The sequence below is a fragment of the Diceros bicornis genome, chromosome 12 (assembly GCF_020826845.1).
Source record: "Diceros bicornis minor isolate mBicDic1 chromosome 12, mDicBic1.mat.cur, whole genome shotgun sequence".
Lineage (NCBI taxonomy): Eukaryota > Metazoa > Chordata > Mammalia > Perissodactyla > Rhinocerotidae > Diceros > Diceros bicornis.
This window is the reverse complement of record NC_080751.1, coordinates 45,087,817-45,107,905: the sequence shown is the minus strand read 5'-3', so window position 1 is coordinate 45,107,905 and position 20,089 is coordinate 45,087,817. Positions and strand designations below refer to the sequence as shown.

At 34.6% G+C, this 20,089-nt stretch overlaps 1 protein-coding gene across 6 annotated transcripts in view; it reads right to left on the bottom strand.

The window, feature by feature from the left end:
- The window catches only part of MAP4K3 (mitogen-activated protein kinase kinase kinase kinase 3), a 200,310-nt gene that overhangs the window by 57,833 nt on the left and 122,388 nt on the right, over positions 1-20,089 (bottom strand). For 5 of the 6 annotated variants that reach the window (XM_058551375.1, XM_058551376.1, XM_058551377.1 and 2 more), the window contains exons 5-13: positions 18,075-18,130; positions 17,444-17,491; positions 14,517-14,559; positions 12,366-12,438; positions 6,921-7,052; positions 6,662-6,724; positions 6,495-6,576; positions 6,283-6,393; positions 746-824 (exon numbers count right to left, since the gene is read on the bottom strand). In XM_058551375.1, the coding sequence (XP_058407358.1) occupies positions 746-824; positions 6,283-6,393; positions 6,495-6,576; positions 6,662-6,724; positions 6,921-7,052; positions 12,366-12,438; positions 14,517-14,559; positions 17,444-17,491; positions 18,075-18,130 (687 nt within the window). Of the gene's footprint in view, positions 1-745; positions 825-6,282; positions 6,394-6,494; positions 6,577-6,661; positions 6,725-6,920; positions 7,053-12,365; positions 12,439-14,516; positions 14,560-17,443; positions 17,492-18,074; positions 18,131-19,043; positions 19,181-20,089 lie in introns of those variants that run through there. The other variant, XM_058551380.1, reaches the window with a different exon arrangement.

The window sequence follows — 20,089 nt, the reverse complement described above, 5'->3', positions numbered from 1 at the left end:
CACTAAATTAGCATTCTAAGTCATAAGGAATTAATGCTTCCAAGAAGAAAAAAAAGTTAAAGCATTATTATTCCAGAGATTCCTGTTGGCAGAGTTTATCACTGATTAGTTGACAGTATTGGATCTCATGTGAATGAATGGTCTGTCTCAGTGGGCCCATAACCTGGCTGCCCATAAGAACTATGTGGAGAGTTATTTTAACAGGTAGATTCCCGGGTCAACCTAAGACCTACTGAATCAAGATCTGTGGAAAAGTGGGGCCTGAGAAGCCATGTTTAAAGGCTCTAAGGCTACTCAGATGCTAAGCCAATTTGCAGACTTCTACATTTCCTTGCTACTCAAAGTGCAGCCCTTGGACTATCAGCATCCATATAACCTGGGAACTTGTTAGAAGTTCCCACTCCAGATCTACTGAATCAGAAACGGCATTTTAACAAGCTTTGTAGATGAATTATATGCACTTATAAGTTTAAGAAGCACTGCCTTGATTACTTCTATCCTGCCTATACCAGGAATTTTACTCCTCCTCCCAAACAATAACAACATAAATACAACCCCACTTCTCATCACCAAAAATTCCCCAGGAATAAGGAAAACGAAATTCTGACTGCCTTAATTAAACTTTACCTTTAAAAGGGTTTGGTAAGAAAAACTATTTGGAGGAAAAGGAAACAAAAATAATTGTAACTAAATTGAATCTTATTTTTCATTGTTAAATTATGAACTGTGTAAAGTATAAACTTACAGTTTATTTCTGAGCGTGTTTTTTCTTCTCTCACATTTCTACTTGTTGAGTGAATTCTATGTGGTACGGCAACAAGAGGCTAGGAAAGAACAAAATCAATGATATGTGGCATTTGATAATCAAGTCACAGTCTGGTCCACAAAATTACCCAAATATGAAAGAAATACTTCATTTTATGTAAAAATGGAAACAAAATAGAACAATTCTGTGAATATTAAAAAAGGAAAGGCAACCACAATAGCAGCTCAAACTATGAAGGCGAAAATATAAATACCTTTATTACCTACTTAACATAAATCACTATTTGTACTAGAGAGAGTACTTCCAAGACTACATTAAATACATGTGAAATCAAATATAAGTAATAATATATTCAGCTTATTTGTAAATGCAATATTGGACTTTTCTAGATCCATTTTACAAGGAAGAATCAGGTACACTAAATATTTTGGATCTACTTTTACATCAACAAATTCTGAAAAGAAAATGAAAGATAACAGTGTAAAGACTAAATTTACATCTATCATCTAACGACTGAACTCGGATGTCTCTTCTTTTAAGGTTTATTTTTCAACTTACATATATTTTTTGAAATAATATTCAATATATATATTCTATATACATGAAATATTTGATATATATATAATGATGATGAATTAATAATCATTATAATAAACAGCATAATAGCATATAGATAATTCAATAGGGGACATTGGTCTGTTTCAACTTTTGCCACAATTTGCACCATAACTGATTTACGTGAGATTGTCATAAACTGTACAGCTTATAATTATGTGTATTTGAACTCACAGTATTTTATGTTTTTTAGAAGTTTTCGTCATTAAAAAATTTACCTCAGTTTCTCTCTGTTATAGGTATACCAATATACATTCCTACGAGCAAGAAACTTACCAATATTCAATGCTTTTCTTTAATTTGTAAAGAAGATTCACCCCTCAGGATTATTTATAGACTCTAACAAGCTAAAATTGACCACAAAGGAGTACTGGAAAACTTACACTCTGGATGTCCTAAATACAAGATTTGTCAAGGGCTCCAATATCAGAAAAAGAATGAACTGAAAACTATGATTTAAGAACACCCTTTGAAAATGAAATCTATAGCATGTCAGGAACAAAACTGACATCTAGTTCAAGAAGTTAAATGATTATAAAAAAGACTATCCAGGTATCCAGAGGCCATATTTCACCCTTTAGAATGGAGATGAACTAAAGACTTGACTGAATTTTCCTTTCACATATACTAAATCAGATGGTTGTAAAAGAAAGTAATATTTTTTCAAAAAGCCAATGTTGAAAATGATGTATTTCATAGTTGAGAGAAAGGATTTCACAGATTCTGTTAAATGAGGCCAGGGTTATGAAAGATGCCCACCCTGGAAATTAACGTAGGCAACAGCATGTTAGGCACAATCCACTGTGATGCTAAAGAATTAATTTTCTAATAATAGAAAATTTCACTCACCTTCTCTAAAAGGATATTACATTTACTATAAGTTCAACTTAGCAGAGGAGATTCTGAAATAGCTCCTTCTGAACTTGAATCTGAACTTGAAAAGTTGGATCTCTAAAAGGACATCCTTCAGCATCATTTAAATTGACAAATGCTATGTAGATACAGTCTCAAAAATTAAAATTCAAGCTTTAACTTCTAAAAATGAATACTCTCGTTTTTCTCTAGAAAAGTAATGCATACTAGTCACGGAAACCTGCTATGATGAGTTTATAATGATTCTAATAAATGATATTTAGAGAAGGGATGATGAATTAATAATCATTCTAATAAATAGCATTTAAAGAAACAAACCATTCACAATGATGTATGTTTCCCAGAGTTTCTTTAAAATAATGCTTTATATGCCTTAACATTTAAATAATTTTTATTACTTCTTGAACAAAACAAAACCCTACCCTTATAAACCATTTCAGTTTATTCCTGTTATTATAATTTACAAGTTCTAAGATCAATGCATTATCAAATAATACGCCCTTTGTGATAGGAGCTAGATGAGAATGCAAAGTTTGTACAGAATGAAGGAAAGAAATAGACAATATGACAAACACTAACATAAGCCAGTGGTTCTCGACCAGGGCCAATTTTGCCCAAGGGGACATCTGGCACTGTCTGGGGTCATTACTGGTTATCACAACTGGGAATCAAAGGGTGCTAGTGGCAACTAATGGGTAGACGCCAGTGATGCCACTAAATATTTTACAGTGCACAGGGAAGCCCCCCACAACAAAGAACTGTCTGGCCCAACATATCAATAGTGCTAAGTTTGAGAAATCCTGATGTAGGAGGAAAAAAAAGTGTTCAGTTTCACCTCCTTGGTTAGGGGTTGGCATACTATGGCCCACAATTCTCACTGCAGTCTGTTCTTGTAAATAAAATTTTATTGGCACATAGCCACACCCATTCATTATCTATGGCTGCTTTTCCTCTCCATTGGCAGAGTTAAGTATGACAGAGACCACATGGCCCACACAAAGTCAAATATCTTTACTCTCTAGCTTTTTATGGAAAAAGTTTGCTAACCCCTGTCCTAGGTAAATGATCTAAGACACGTGGGTTCTAACACTTATTTATTTAACATTATCAAATTTATTTTCAGGTCCTCAGCTTTTCCAAGCATATATACTCAAGCTAAAAGTAATACATTTTTACCACAATCACAAAGAAAAAAAAAAATCCCTCAATGTTCTCTCTTAAAATTGCTAGAAATTTTGGGAAATATGGAAAGTAAAACTTTATTAATTTTTTCATCATTCCATATATTATCAAATTTTTAAAGAAAGGTAACTGCTAATGATAATAAAAATTCAAGTAAAAAAAGTCTGAATATATTCAGACTTCCTTTACAAGTCTGAATCAATATTCTAAATATTTTTTAGCATAAATATCATATGTTGTAAGCTATTAACTTAACGTAAGAAGAATCTATTACTCTACTGCATAATGGATAAGAAAGTAACCAAATTAACTGATAGAAAGAGTGAACATTCACACACTTGATGTGCTCTTAATCATATGTAAGCTTGTCTTGATTGCACTCATGTTGACATGAATCTTACATACTTAAAAGGATAAAGACTATATTTAGGGCCGGCCCCATGGCTTATCGGTTAAGTGCGCCCGCTGTGCTGCTGGCAGCCCGGGTTCGGATCCCGGGCGCGCACCGACGCACTGCTTCTCTGGCCATGCTGAGGCCGCGTCCCACATACAGCAACTAGCAGGAAGTGCAGCTATGACATACAACTGTCTACTGGGGCTTTGGGGGAAAAAATAAAGAAAATTAAACTAAAAAAAAAAAAAAAAAAAGACTATATTTAAACATTTTGAAAATTTATGAAAGCTGGTATATTCAAACACCTAGATATGGAGGCTGGCTATCATTTAAAATATGTCTTGATGAGTTTCTAAAAAGTCCCAAATGCCTTAATCATTATTTTTATTTTTTTTTATATTTGGCAAACTCCTTTCCAACAATGTCAATTCTTTCGTGACACCATCTCTGACTTCCCTAACAAAAACTGGCTGTTCTTTCTTCTCCTCACTCCTCAAACTGGGAGCTTCTCAAGATGACAGATACATTTTATCCACAGCAAGTTGCAAATGAATGTTCTCTGAGTTGAATATAAATAAACATTCAAAATGGAATATTTCAGTAATTCAATAGCTGTTCAAAAGCTGCAGTTAGCTTTCTCTGTTGCAGAGGAGAAAATTGTAATTAAAAAAAAATCTGGGGGCCAGCCCAGTGGCGCAAGCGGTTGGGTGTGCGCGCTCCGCTGAGGCAGCCTGGGGTTTGCCGGTTCAGATCCCGGGCGCGCACCGAGGCACTGCTTGGCAAGCCATGCTGTGGCGGCGTTCCATATAAAGTGGAGGAAGATGGGCATGGATGTTAGCCCACGGCCAGTCTTCCTCAGCAAAAAAAAAAAAAAAAAAAAAAGAGGAAGATTGGCAGATGTTATTAGCACAGGGCTGATCTCCTCACACACACACACACACACACACACAAATCTGCCTCAACTTCTTATATTAAAAAGGATGAGAGATAAATGAAATGAAATACTGCTAAAGGCATTCATGATTTACGGCCCTTTTACTTATTAGTAAACAAATTTTTCCCCCTTTATGTTTTTTCTTGGAGAAGCAGGCCTCTATTTTCTTTCCTCTTACTTTATTAAGATCATTCTATGTGTATTGCCACTTTCAGAGAGAAATATTCTGAGGGGTGGGTGGAGTGGGGATGAGTTCTCCTTACTGTTAATTCATGGACATTCCTCCAACCTTATGGAGTAAAAGAGGCCCTATCTGAAAAGCTCCTGCAGCTCCATACTATTCACTCTAAGGTTTCACTTTAAGAGGTGATGCTGGCATCTATTTCATGTACCAAATAGGGTTTGTTTTCTGTACGTGAAATGCTACCTTTCAAGTTATTACCTTTGGGGAAAATGTAATTCATAAAACATTTGAGCCCAAATTCTTAGATTCAATAAGGCAGATCAAGAACAGGACCCAAGTTAACTATTCTCAGTGTAGGTACATCTCAGGAAATTAAGCGAAACAATAAAACACAATTTTTTCCCTTAATTATATATAGGGACTATATAATTTTCCCAATAATTATAAGATCAATAATACTTTACATTCCTTCATGTTTCCAAACTTCTTTCTAGACCTTTAACAAAAGGACAGATAGCTTATTTAGTCATAGTTGTATAAAGATGGCAGGCATCTTTGGTGAACAATGATGAACTGATAGAAAGGTTCTCTCTGACTTGACAATCTGTGACCATCTTTCTGACCACTGAGAGCTATCATTCCTTTAGTATCATCAATGAAATTTATACCACTTTAAGTACCTTCCATAAAGCCAGTCAAATTCAAGGCTATCCACCTCAGCTACAGGCCCATTAACAGAATTCTGCCATATCACATATACTGAAATTATCTTAGGTGCGACAACTATTAGCTGAGATAGGAATATTAAATATGCCAACAGAGTGAAGCTTCCATTAATATCAATGCTTCCATCACATGAGAGTTATTTTATTCTCTAACAACTACAAGGGCTCATTTTTTAACATTTCCATAGTGGAGAATTAGGGTTTTAGTCACCAACAAAGTTAATCCCATACTTTCTACTAACCACTAATAATTCATGAAGTATTGTACAAACATTTTTTGAGAAGAAAACTGAATAGAAATTTTGAGTATATTCTGACATCTTGTTTAGGTGCTTCTCATTTGCGTTCTCTTTTAAAGTGGACGATTTATTTGGCAACTTCATCTAAAATGACTACTGTAAAATAACTACAGTAATTTCAAAAAGTGGATTAGATGATTCTGCCTTTGCCATTTTCAGACAATAGTCATCTGTAAATAGCCCAAGAGTTTTTTATTTAAACTAGTTTTATTTATACACACACACACACACACACACACACACACACACACACACACACACACGTACATCTATGTTATATATACTAGTAGTTGGTAAAAACAGTTCCTACCTCAGGATCATCATCATCAAAATCATGGTAAGTGGAATGATCTGGATTATTCACTTTATCCAACAGTTCGATTGCCAAAGACCGTGTCAAAGGCTGTGTGACAAATGGGTGCTATAAAAATAAAGTAATGTAGTACAGAACACTTATTAGAAATCTGATTGAATGACATTTTATCTTTTGAAAAAAGACACATTTCAGGGCAAAGATAATACCTGCAGTAACTTTTCAGCAGTAGGTCTTTTTTTTGGATTTTTAGTAAGTGCCATTTTCACAAAATGATGAAAACTATTTGACCTAAGAAATTTTGAAAATGAGACTTTTAAATGTCAATTCTTTTTTTGTTCATGACTATAAAAGCAAATAACACAAAAATACTTACCATTTCATTTTATCCTTTAGTTTAGGAGGCTGAAAATTGCTCTTTGTCATTAGAAATAATGCTCTGAAAAAATCAACAACAAATCATAACACAGCATTTTAAAATTTCATATTTTAATATATAATGTAAATTCTATTATTATTATTCCCAGAAAAAGCAAAGCAAGACTAAGAATATTATTTGTTCATGACATAATAAATAATACTAGGGGGAAAACCCTTAATTTAAGCATAGGATTCTTCAACTACGACACACTGACCTCATTGGGTGTAAGTCAAACATGGGAGGCTGAAGCTCAGCAAGTTCTATGGCAGTGATTCCCACTGCCCAGAGATCACAGAGCTGATTGTACCCCCCTTTCCTCTCAACGGCTGCGACTTCTGGAGCCATCCTGAAGGAAATATTCCAGAAAAGAAAAACTTTCTGTTTATTGTATTTTCCTTCATCTTCCCACCAGAGGCACGTGGAACTATCACTAAGTTGAGGCCTACTTAAGCCTTGATATCTGAAAAATAAGTACGTAGTACTTAAAAGCCCCTCTTTCCCAAGATCTCAGCATCTCATAAGACCCTCCATTTCAAGCTCCCACTAGTGATTCCTTTGTTACTTACTTTCTTACTATAAAGGTTTATAAAAATTTACAATTATAATACAGCAATATGTCCCAAATTTGTCCACACCCTAATCTCTCTTCCTCTCTACATGGAAAATTCTATAGAGAAATGACATCTTGCAATAAATAATCTAAAATTTTTAGCTCTACCTCCTTACACCAATAAACAGCAATCTGGCTTCTGACTGTTTTCATTTGACCAAAACTATTTCTTGGTGCACCAATAATCTTCATTTAGTACTTAACTCATATTTACTATAAGCTTAATTGGCATTTTTTTCAGTTTTATTATAATTGTAGAAAAGTTGTAAAACTGTGTCTGCTTTATAAAAATACATTTCTTCAGAAGAAAGTTACCAAAATTCAGTAATTTTTTTGTTTCTTTTAACTTTGCTGTAGTCTTATTCTAATTATACCTCTACAAATTTGTATTTGATTGATTTAAATTATTATATTAATTTTCAAATATAAAAATGTCCAAATCCTAAACAATAGTTTTGAAAACTACTAATTGAGATAAACATCTCAACTCATATATCAAAAGAGTGATTTAAACAGGTAGCCTTACAAATACACACTTGTGTTCCTGGTATGATTTCCCAAAAGTCAAGTCAGTCAGTAAAGTTAAAAAAAAAAAAAAATCCTTCTAACTTTCAAAATGCTTGGTCTTAAAATCTATTTAATCTTAAAGTAGCTCTTATAAATATTCAAATTATAAGAAAAGTGAATTTTCTTATGTCAGTTATTACTTTATTGATGGCTAGATTCCAGGTGGCTGGTGGAAATGCCCTAGCAGTGTATGAAAGTGCATACAGGTGATATGCGGTTAATTAGTGCAGCACATTAACTGATGTTCTCCATTCCTCTGTAAAAATATGAGTGAAAGATTTCAGCTAGTGCACTTCTACTTCTGCTAGTTAAGTTGTATGTTTACCATAATTAAGTTCACCACTGAACTTGTTTACATTTGTTGTCATTTAAGACACAATTTAATATTATGAAAACTGATTTATTATGAAGATTAAAAAGAGTAAATTGTCATGAAAATTAAAGTGAATACTTTAGAAAAATTTTTTTTTTTTTTTGTGAGGAAGATCAGCCCTGAGCTAACATCCGATGCCAATCCTCCTCTTTTTGCTGAGGAAGATTGGCCCTGGGCTAACCTCCATGCCCAACTTCCTCCACTTCATATGGGATGCTGCCACGGCATGGCTTGACAAGTGGTGCGTTGATGTGTGCCCATGATCCGAACCTGCAAACTCTGGGGCCACTGAAGCAGAGCGCATGCACTTAACCGCTATGCCACCAGGCCAGCCCCTAGAAAAACTTTTTAAAGACAAACCCAAAAAATTCTGGCAAATTAGGTAAGTACACGACAACTATAAAAGACCAAGAAGGCTGTGGAATGTCATTTACATGACTTTCAGGGAAAAGGAAAAATTAGAGAGACAGAAATCAGATCAGGTGTTGCCAGAGGCTAGGGATGGGGAGAGAGAATTTACTGAAGGGAGCAGAAGGAAACTTTTTAGGGGGATGGAAACTTTTTAACATTCATAGAACTGTACACCTAATAAGGCTAAACTTAAACCTCAAAAAGCCTGACAAAAAAAAGTCACATGCTTTGTGGGGCCGGCCTGGTGGCGTAATAGTTGAGTTTGCACGCTCTGCTTTGGTCGCCTGGGGTTCACAAGTTCAGATCCCAGGCATGGACCTACGCACCACTTATCAAGCTATACTGTGGCGGTGTCCCACATACAAAATAGAGGAAGACTGGCACAGATGTCAGCTCAGGGACAGTCTTCCTCACCAAAAAAAAAAAAGTCACATGCTTTGAATGTCTAAGGTCTCATTGCACTTTAGAGAAACACAAACTGGGAAATGTAGTTAATGCACTATGGATATGGTTTACGTTATTAAGACAGAACTCTAATTAGTGACCCACTCAAAGAAAAGGCCTTGGTCCTATATCAAAAGACGAGCAAATAAATGTGCACTCACATGACTTAAATTGAAATAAAATGTTTAAGGTACATATGTACTAACTTTGTGATTTGCCAATTCAACAGACTTTTTTGATTAACTAAATAAATGCCAATCTTAGTCACTTTGGATGAGAGCGATTCCATTCTATTCTATATCCCTAGAGTTTAGGTGGGAAAGACATGCTACTAGAAAGAGAGATGAAGAGTGGGAGTGTTCCAAAAATTGACTTTGCTTAATTCACAATTTCATATGCTCCCAAGATATTTCCTGTAAGAGGAATGACATTGATTTTTAATCTCTGAAGCTGAAGTTGGAGATCAGTTATCATCAACAAACATTTATGAAATATGTGTACAGAACCATGCTAGACTCTGGAGATTCAATGAGAGAGTTCCTCCAGATGTTTAAAATCAAACCGAGGAAACAGTATCTAAAAATAATAGCAAATCCTCAAGCCCTTATTCCTCTCAGAAATCAATACAAAACAATAAGCAGAACAAAAAAGAGAAACATAAACACATCATTTTTGAAAAATCCAGGAGAGAAATTTGCATTGAAAACAGAAGAATAGTAAATGACATAGCAAGCAGGAGGAAGGACAAACCTAAGTGCGTGCAGAGGAAAAGAACAGTAACTAGCAAGCCAATTAGCCCCAAAGAACCCCCAAAGGTTGACAAATTAAAGTTGCAAACTTACAAAAAAGTAGAACTGAAGTTGGGCCTCAAAGTGTCAAGTCTAAATAATGAAGTTAGTCTCCCAGATTCTTCCTCTTATCCACTAAGGCCCACTAATTGCTCCTTCCCCATCCCCAGTGGATGAGGACCAAGAAAAACCGAACAAGAGAGGCTTCAGACTCAAGGATACCAGGAACAAAGGAGGGCAGGGGTTGGGGCACAGAAGTCTGTGTCTAGAATAATGAGTTCCCCAGCTTCCTTCACTTACTCAGTTCTAGAACACTAAAAACCAGGTTTACATGCTACCTCCCACATACACAAAGCTATGAATCAGCTTTTAGTGCCTTGCTCTTCAATGTGAACCAGAAGATAAGGATTACCAGACATCTAAGGGAAGCCTCCATCAGGAAACCATGAGTCTAAAAGGCTGAGCAAATCTTATAGAAAGTAGAACAAAAAACACTTTTAAAAAGTGAAAGAAAACGTAAGAAAATTAATGGATTAATCCAAGTGGTCCAAGATACAACTAATGAGTTCCAGAAAAAGAGAGCAGGAAAAAGTACAGCAAAGACATTATCAAAGAAATAATACAAGAATATTTCCCAGAACTGAAAGACATGAATCTCTTGATTGAAATGTACAAATGCCAAGTACAACGAATAACAGTAAAACGACAAAAAGACAAACAAAAACATTCTGAGGTATATCACCACAAAATATCAAACCACCAAGAATGATCCTAGGGGGGAGGGGTTACATTCAAAGATCTCATATCCTAAGGACATCACACTTCCATTAGCATCAGAGAAAAGAAGCCACTAGAATAATAGCTCAAAAATTCCAATCTAGATTTCTATATTCACCCAAATTATTAATCAAGTATGAGGCTAGACATGCAAAGTCTCAAAAATTTTACTCCTCAAATTTCTTGGGAAGTTACCAAAACATGTGAGAGGGAGTAAATCATGAAAGAAGACGACTTGATTCCAGGAAATGAATTCCCAAGCTGAAGAAAAATTCCCAGGGTGAAGCTATGCAAAATGACCTAGAAAATAAATAATTCAGGTTGGAATAGGAGGGAAGAGGACTCTAAGGATTATTACAGGAAAAAACCAAATTAAAACAAAGCAAAAACAAACAAAAATCAGGACTAACAGACAATTTGATAGGCTTTATGGTGTAGAAAATTATGTAGAGGCATCTTACAGAACTGTAAAATGTGGGAAGGTATGGAAGTCTCAGCCAGAGATTTAAAAAAAAAAAAAATTAAGCAAATTAAAAATGAAGAAATTATTAAATATAGGAAAAAATTTTTTTCAAGGTAGTAAATGTAATAATAGTATAATAATTGATTCAGCAAGTAAATTGAAAGGATAAGAAGCTTAGAAGATGAATGAAGAGAGCTAAAATCTTCACCTATCATCTAACAATTTACTATTATTTATTATCTATAAATAATAAGGTAATGCTAGAGACGACAGAAGACACAACGAGAAGAGTTTTTATAAGCCCTTTTAGCACTACTTGACTTTTTAAACACTTATCTGTTTGATAAAAAGATAAATCAGTTTAAAAAATGGAATATCTCATATCCTAAATATGAAAAAAAATTATCCAGATTAGTGGTATCCCACTGCTGATGAGGTGGGCTATGAGGATGTCAGCAGAGTGGAAGCACTTAAGGTGAAGGCATGTGAAGGCTTCCAGTGTGCTGTTACTTCCAACAAAGTAATGGTGTGAACGAAAAACCTCTATACCTGTCCATCCCATATTTATAATGACTAATATCTGACACACAGTGAGTGGTCAAAAACATTTTTTGAATAAATAAATGAATGAATAGGACAGTTTTTATAGAATGGTCAAAAAATACCTAGCAGACAAATATTGTTAGAAAGGAAGGGCTGTAGAGGCACCTAGTAGGATTTAAGGTTAATAAGGCAGCTAGAGGCCAGACCATGGAAGAATCTAAATGCCAAGAAATCTGTATTTGATCTTGTGTACAACCAAGATATGTCAAAAAGTTCTAAGCAAAGGGGTACTGTGAATAACGTAATGTTGAAAGCTTAGTCAGAATATGAACTGGAGATGGGGTTGAAGAAAGACAGATACAAAAACATCTGTTAAAATACATGTGATATGCGTAGGAGCAAGAGTTGGGTTTTTCCAGTAAAGCTGGAACTATACAACGTTCCCAAAAGCCATATCAATCTTTTAAGCTGTTTCCACTTACTGAATATTAATATGATAGAATATTCTATTCTGTGGCTATGTAATCCATCCACAAATGTACATGCCTAAATTATTTAACCTGTTGATGACTTTTTTAATCTGTTTTAGTCCTAAAAATTTTGACCAGTCTATTTTTTCTAAATGCTGTTTTTAATAATGATAGAAAAACAAAAAGTTAAATTATCAATTAAAATACAATTACCAATATGGTGTACCAATGAAAGACTTCCGTTTGGCAATTGTAGCTGTTATCTGTGCAGATACTCCAAAATCAGCTATTAAAAAAATGAGAAACATTTAGAAAAGAAAACTGAAAGAAAATAAAATTACTTATGGCAACATAAGACACTTTTAATAATTATTTTCATTAAGCTAATTTCACAGAAATATGAGATATTCTCAAACATCACATTAAAATTTTAACTTTAATGGACTAGCATTAAAATATCACAAAGTAGTCAGCGTGTGTCAGAGTCAAACAGATTCCCACGTATCCCCACATGAATCAAATGACAACAAAAGATCAAATAATTTTGATGAGAAAGAGACAGCTGAGAGCATCTAACCTGCCAGACTTAATAATATTATAATTTCTAATTCCCAAGACCTGAAATTCAAGGAATATCACTGGAAAGGACCTTAAGTAGTAATATATTCCATTCACTCCCTGCCACACCCATGATGACTAACATCAAATAAACCAATAAGCCTATTAGTAAATCTATGTAGCTTGAAAAGACATCCAAATGGAATATTCCCCAAAATCTCACTTTAGCAATACATTCTAATACCAATATCAATCACTAACAGGAAATTTATTTATTTTTTTATAATTTTATTTTTATTTTTTCCCCCAAAGCCCCAGTAGATAGTTGTATGTCATAGATGCACATCCTTCTAGTTCCTGTACATGGGACGCGGCCTCAGCATGGCCGGAGAAGCAGTGCGTCGGTGCGCGCCCGGGATCCGAACTCGGGCCACCAGCAGCAGAGCGCGGGCACTTAACCGCTAAGCCACGGGGCTGGCCCAGGAAATTTATTTTATGTATATTTGTTGCTATTCTTTAAGTATGCTGAGTTCTAATATTTTCTAGTTTATTAATGATGATTTCTAAATCCTTATTAACTAAGACATATATAGGATGTCTTTGAGTAAGACACAAAACATTAAACTGCTGATAGAAACTGTTCACTAAGCCATCACTAGTTAGATAATTGTTTTTTCCATATTTAGAGGTGGCTTAGGAAAATTTTATTATATGTTAATTTTTATATACATAATTTAAAATCTGATTAGTCCTATTATAGATTATAGTTCAAAACAGTTTGATTCATATTTTTAAAATATAAATATATATTTTGAATTTTGATTTGTCTTATAGTAATATACAGTTCAGAATAACTGTTTCATATGTTATTAAATACTTCATTTAATACCTAACAGACATGATTTTTTGTGTGTGTGTGTGTGTGTTTTTTTTTTTTGTGAGGAAGATCAGCCCCGAGCTAATATCCATGCCAATCCTCCTCTTTTTGCTGAGGAAGACTGGCCCTGAGCTAATATCCATGCCCATCTTCCTCCACTTTATATGGGATGCCGCCACAGCATGGCCTGACAAGTGGTGCCTCGCTGTGCGTCTGGGATCCGAACCCAGGCTGCCAGCAGCGGAGTGCACACACTTAACCGTTATGCCACGGGGCCGGCCTAGACACGACCTTCTTTATAAAACTACTAGACTGTACATGTTTCCTGTCTTAAACTTCAAATTAAGTTACTATTTAGGTTTTGAACTCTATTTTAATCATAACTTGACAACCAAAAGTTACAAAGTAAAAGTTATAATTTGAAATAAAGCAACATTCAGCATCTAAATCATGTTTTTATATAAGTAATACCATATTTTATTTTAAAAGCTTATGTAAAGAATGTAGGATTTTTGGCAGTATTGAGTTTTTGGCTTTTGTTTACCTTGTTTTTTGGTTACGAGGTAATTTTGTACAGATTTCTTACTAGAAGTCACATTCCTGGGATCAGAGGTGAAAGAACTCTAAAGAAGTTATTATTATTATGAAAGATATTCATATTATTATGAACAACATTCATACCATTATGAAAGATACTATTTCACTCCATCTTTACAAAAAATCTGTCATATGTGAAAGGCAGACTTTATCCCCATTTAAGAGAAGAGGAAACAGATACAGAGAGGTTACACAGGCCCCACAAAGAGATTTCTACCTAACAATACATAGATGCTGCTAGGGGAGGGGAAACCTAGTCTTACAAAGGAAAACATAAACTTACTATGTTTTGGCATAAATTTGCACAAGTGACAAAATTTTAATTTACTTACCCAATTTCACATGACCATTATCCGTTAATAGAATGTTAGCTCCCTTTAAAGTAAGAACATTTTAGTTAAAGTAGGAAACATTTCATCGGACAGCACATATAACAGATTAAATACACGTATTTAAAATAATCACAAGTGGCAGCCTTAGACCTAGAAATACTTAAAATTGAAGTATGACCAATTAAAATGTTAAATTTACTATTCACTTTTTAGGCAATTTGACTATTCTTATAACATGTTCTACCTTGCAAAAAGCTGCTATTAACATAATATGAATGTTACTACGAAAGTGATACATTAGTTTTCATCTAAATATTATTTTCTTACTGATCAAACACTGTCACTGCACTAAAAAAATACCTTAACAATGGCATTTTCAATTCCTTGTATTACATTTTAAACTTATTGCTATCTCCTGTTCAAAAAAACAAAACAAATCTCCCTTTCTAGGAACTCATCCTCAGTTGAACCAGTGCTGGTGTATAAGACTGAACCTTGCTGCTTAGCACATGAGGCTATCCATCAGTATATAAACAACTAGCCACAGGCCCACAGAATTAAAATGTCACCTCACCAGTCTGCGTGACCTCGTAGCATTTTAGTCACTTTTGCTTCTTGACCTAAGCTCAAAGATGATAATTACTTCATCTTCAGTAAGCTCAAAGCTTCTGGCGGAGGTAGAAATACTCTCTCTCAAAGGTACTACAAGCTTTTTTTTGTTTTGTTTTTTTTTGCCTTTTCTGCAACTTTTAAATGAGCAAGCAAAAGTGAGCAGCCTCTTTAGTCTAGGGTGCCTTCAATCATTTAAGTATATTCATAGGGGAAAAAATACGAGAAACTCCTTCCCGCCCAAAACAGAGAAAGAAACATCAGAAGACTGCACCCTCTGATATTACTGCAGCTCTGTGGAATAATGGGAGGAATGAGAAAAAGGAGAGAAGAGACCAGAGCAAGGATTTTAACTTGATCTAGGCTCTAGCTCTCTAGACTTCTGCCACAGTCTTTAGTTTGGTCTTTACCCAGCTGCAGATTAACTCTCCTCAATTACAGCTTCTATAACATCACTGCACCCACGGCCTTCGAATGCTTCATTCCATTCATCTATCCATCTCTGCCTCCCTGAAAGACTACTAGCAACCAGGTGCTATTTTAAGGTCCGAGGTTACAGTAATGAATAAGTTCAAGCTTCATGGAGTTTACATCCAAGTAGGAGAAAAATAAAATCTAAAAATGAATACACACACATGAATGAATAAACCAACAAATGATTCAAAGCCAGGTGGAGATAAGCACTCTGAAGACAAATAAAGTAAAAGAGAAGGCCTCTCTAAGGCATGATATTTGAGCAGTGAGGGTGCAGAGCCATGCCAAAATCTGGGAGAAGAACATTCCAGGAAGAGGGGACAGCAAATACAAAGTCCTGGGGCCAAAAAGTCCTTGACATATTCCAGGAACAGCAAGTTTAGTGTGGCTGGAACAGAATGAGTAAAATAGAGAAGAGTGTGAGATGAGGTCAGAGAGAAAAGCAGAGGCTAGATCATGCATAACCTCGTAGGCCAAGGTAAAAACATCTGGATTTTACACTGAGTATGAAGGAAGCCAACAGTAGTTTATAAGCAGGAGAATGGAAAGATCTGATTTTAAAAGATCACTTTGGTTGCAAGGTGGAGAAGTGACTATAGAACCACTCAAGAATGGAAGCAGAGAGACCAGTTAGGAGGCTATTACAGAAGTCCAGGTGAGATATAATATACTAGTGGCTTAGACAAGGGTAGAAATAGTGATGACAGAATCTTCCCAAAGGCCTAAACACTGAAGTCTGGCACACAAGTCCCTGCATAATAAAGCACCAAACCATGCAGCCAACCCCATCTCCTATTGCTCTCACATATTCTCTTTTCTTCAATAATGTGGTGCAGGTTTTATGCTCCCTAAAATAACCCCAACACTTTCTGACCTCTGTATCTCTGTTCACATTGTTCCCTCTGCTTGGAAGGCACTCCAACCTCCATTTCTGAAAAAAGTCTATTAATATTTCCAGATCATCTAAGTGCCAATGACATAGAACCTTTCTTGATTTACTCATCTTCTCATGATCTCGTCTACCTTTAAACTCCAAAGCAGAGGATCTTAGCAGGTGATCCAAGAGCCCACTGAAATTTCATGCAAAATTTGAAGGCAAGTACATAAGGGCATTTTCTAAGGAGAAAGTCCCACGCCTTTCATCAGACTCAAAGAGTACATGATTCAAAAAAAAAAAGGTTTAGAACCTTTATGCTAGAGAAAACTTCAGAAAACAAAATGGAGAGAAAAGAAGCAGCAGAAAAGATGAATGAGAAAGAAGGAAAAAGGAAAATAAATGAAAGTAGAGTTGGGGAGATGGCAGTATCTCTAGAAATAACCAATAACCTCAGCAGTCCTGCCACAGCACCTGGTTTACCACAGAGCTAACGCCAGCATGGCCAGAGCACCTGCTCTCCTCTGCCAGTTAAACGAAAGACAATCAGAAAATGTCAAGGTTTAATTTATCCATTTTGATACACTATTAATGATAGTTCTTTAAGGTTGGTAAAGTTTACTATAAAGATTCAAAGCATGAAACTTCCTAAAAATTGTATCTTGATGGAAACTATGGACCCAAGTTGCATTTTACAAATAAATAAATACAAATAAGCCAAAATGGGCTTATTAAAACATTAACCTACAATTATACACTCTAAAAAAGGGTGAATTTTGTAGTATGTGAATTGTATTTCAATAGAGCTACTATAACAAAATCCTTAAAAGTATCACTAAATTTTATTACTGTAACATATTTCAGATAACAAATTCATCAAACAGAACAATCAAGACAATTTTGCTCAACAGTTTGATCAGAGTATTTAAAAATGAAGAGAGGGCTATTAGGTTAAACACATGATGTATACCTTTATATCTCTGTGCATTTTTCCTTTACTGTGAAGATAGTATAATCCCTGGAGTTTCAAAAAACAGAAAAATTAACAAGATTTTACTACAGAGCACACTTTGAGATTTAAAGCGATCAATTGAGTAGTATTCTCTATTTCTTATTTACACATTACAGAATGTCTAATGGTAATAATTAATTTACTTTACTGAAATATCCTAAAAGACAAAAGAATCAAGAAAATGAAAAAGGCACAGCTCAGCTAGAACCACTACCTTTCCTAAGACAAAAATTTTCACTAAACTCAGCAAACAGTTTAAAAGTATGTATCCAATTAGTAACAGAATGAGTTTCAATTCCCCTAAGAGTGCTTAGTTTTCAAGCCTTTCTTTGGTATTAAGAGGAATATAAAAATATAAAATAACAAATCCATAGCACTTAAATTTTAGGAGGTCATATTATCACACTGAGGCTTTAACGTGTTTACTTGCAAATACATTTTGAGTTTATTATACAATTAAAAATGTATTAAAATTGAAGAGCTTACCAAACTAGAATATTTAATCCTTACTTTATTTAACAGGTAATACACAATAATTAAACAATTAGTTTAATAAAGAATGTTACTTCTTAATTAGCATTGGTTTTACCTGTAATGTTTCTCTGCTAACATATGCAATTTGCAATTCTGATAGAGGTCCCGTTACTATAAGAGAAGAAAATTAATATTAATAAAATTAGTCAATGCGTGTTTTTTAATAGTGACAAAGTTTTACAAGTTCCACTAAGCAACAGTCTTAATATACCTAAACAATTCTACTAAAATGTAAGCTCCAAGAAGGCAGGACTTTTAAAAATCTGATTTGCTCACTGTTGTACCCCTAGTGTTTACAACAGTGCCTGACATGGAAAAGCTGCTCAATAAACGTTTATGGAATGAATAAATGACCAAAATAGTCACTGAGATTAATTATATTTTCATTTTTACACCTCACTGATAAATATTACCACTAGAATGTTATAAGAAAGAAAGCATGGCCAAGACGTTTAGCTAGTTTTTATTAAAGCTTTTTAAAAATTGACATATAACATATATTATGGCTAGTTTAAAAACCATTATTTTTTCGCTAAAATTACTAGCTTTATAGCTATAAAATTAGTATATGTTCACTATAGAAAATTCCAATCAATAGAGAAGTTTGGAAGGCAAAGGTCTCTTCCTTACCCAAACTATTACTCAATAATAAGCAATATCAATAGCTTGGCCTAAAATCTACCAGACGGTTTTATGTAGAGACATTTTATATAATGTATGCATGTATAGCTCACACATAAAAACATAAATAGAATCATATTACACATACAATTCTGAAACTTCCCTTTCACACTTATCATGGACATCTTTCTACATCAAATTAGACAGCTTTAGCATATCATAATATTTGAATAATATTTCTGCTGTGTGCATCTATCAATTATGAAAGACATTTAAATAGTTTTCTCTTTTTCACTATTAAATCACTTTAGAATAAAAAAATACATTAGGTGGGAGACTATTCTAGAAATTGAATTAAATTCCAATGATGGAATCTTTTGCTAGACAGTGATCTCACATTTACCTGAACAACAGCTTTGTAAAAATGTTTAATTCAGAGTACTTGTGGTATTTTACAATTGTGAAAGAGAGAAATCTACTTCACTTAGATTCTTTTGGGGACAAGGCTGGGTTTAAATGTCTGAAGATAAACCACATTTTCTGTGGCTTGTATGCCCACTCTCATTCAGTAAGACAGGCCTCCTTGAGATTTCTGTTCCCACAATATGGCAAACGAAATAACCTGAAAATAACACCTAGAAATGACAGAAAAAAATATTTAAAATAATCTTTAAATGCCTAGCTAAGATCATAAACAGTAAGAGACTTTCCCAGGAGCCAAAAACACAGAGAACTGAAAAACAGAATGGTAAAAATGTGAAATATTCGAGCTGTCTCTTAGGAGAAGGCCAATCTTGGTAAGCTAGGGCTTTAGTTTTATCCCTTCCATGGGAACAGATAAAAAAGCCAAAGGTCTGCAGAGAGGAGTTAAACACCCACACAAAACCAGAACCCTCAAGGGGCTACATCCTCATTAACAGAGTAGACAAGCACAAGGAGATGACTAGGGATTTTGTGTGTCATGGCCTGGGATCTGGATAGGGGAAAAACTTCTCCTAGAATGTCACCACAGACCTCTTCACTCAGGTTTAGGGTTCAAATACATATTGGAAACACTGGGGTCATTGGCGCCTCAGAAAAAAAAAAACAAACACTGTGAAAGGACACACACTCAAAAGCCATATGGAATTCCCACTGAAGATAACCTCAAAATTCGAAATTACGAAATAAATGAGAAAACAATTAAACTAAATGATATAATAGAATGTGGAAAGGTATTAAAGGCCAATATTAAACAGAAAGAAAAAACGTTCAATGGAAAACAGAGGAAAAAATCTATTATGGTGCAAAAATAAAAGGTTCTAACGTTAGGTCTTCAAAGAAAAAGTAAACAAAAGGAGAGGAGAAGGAGCTCATGAAAAATTGTAAATTCAAAATGTGCCCCCCACACTGCCCCCGTGGTAGTTTAAAATACGTCCAGGAATTCTTTGACACTTCCTCCTCAAGAGT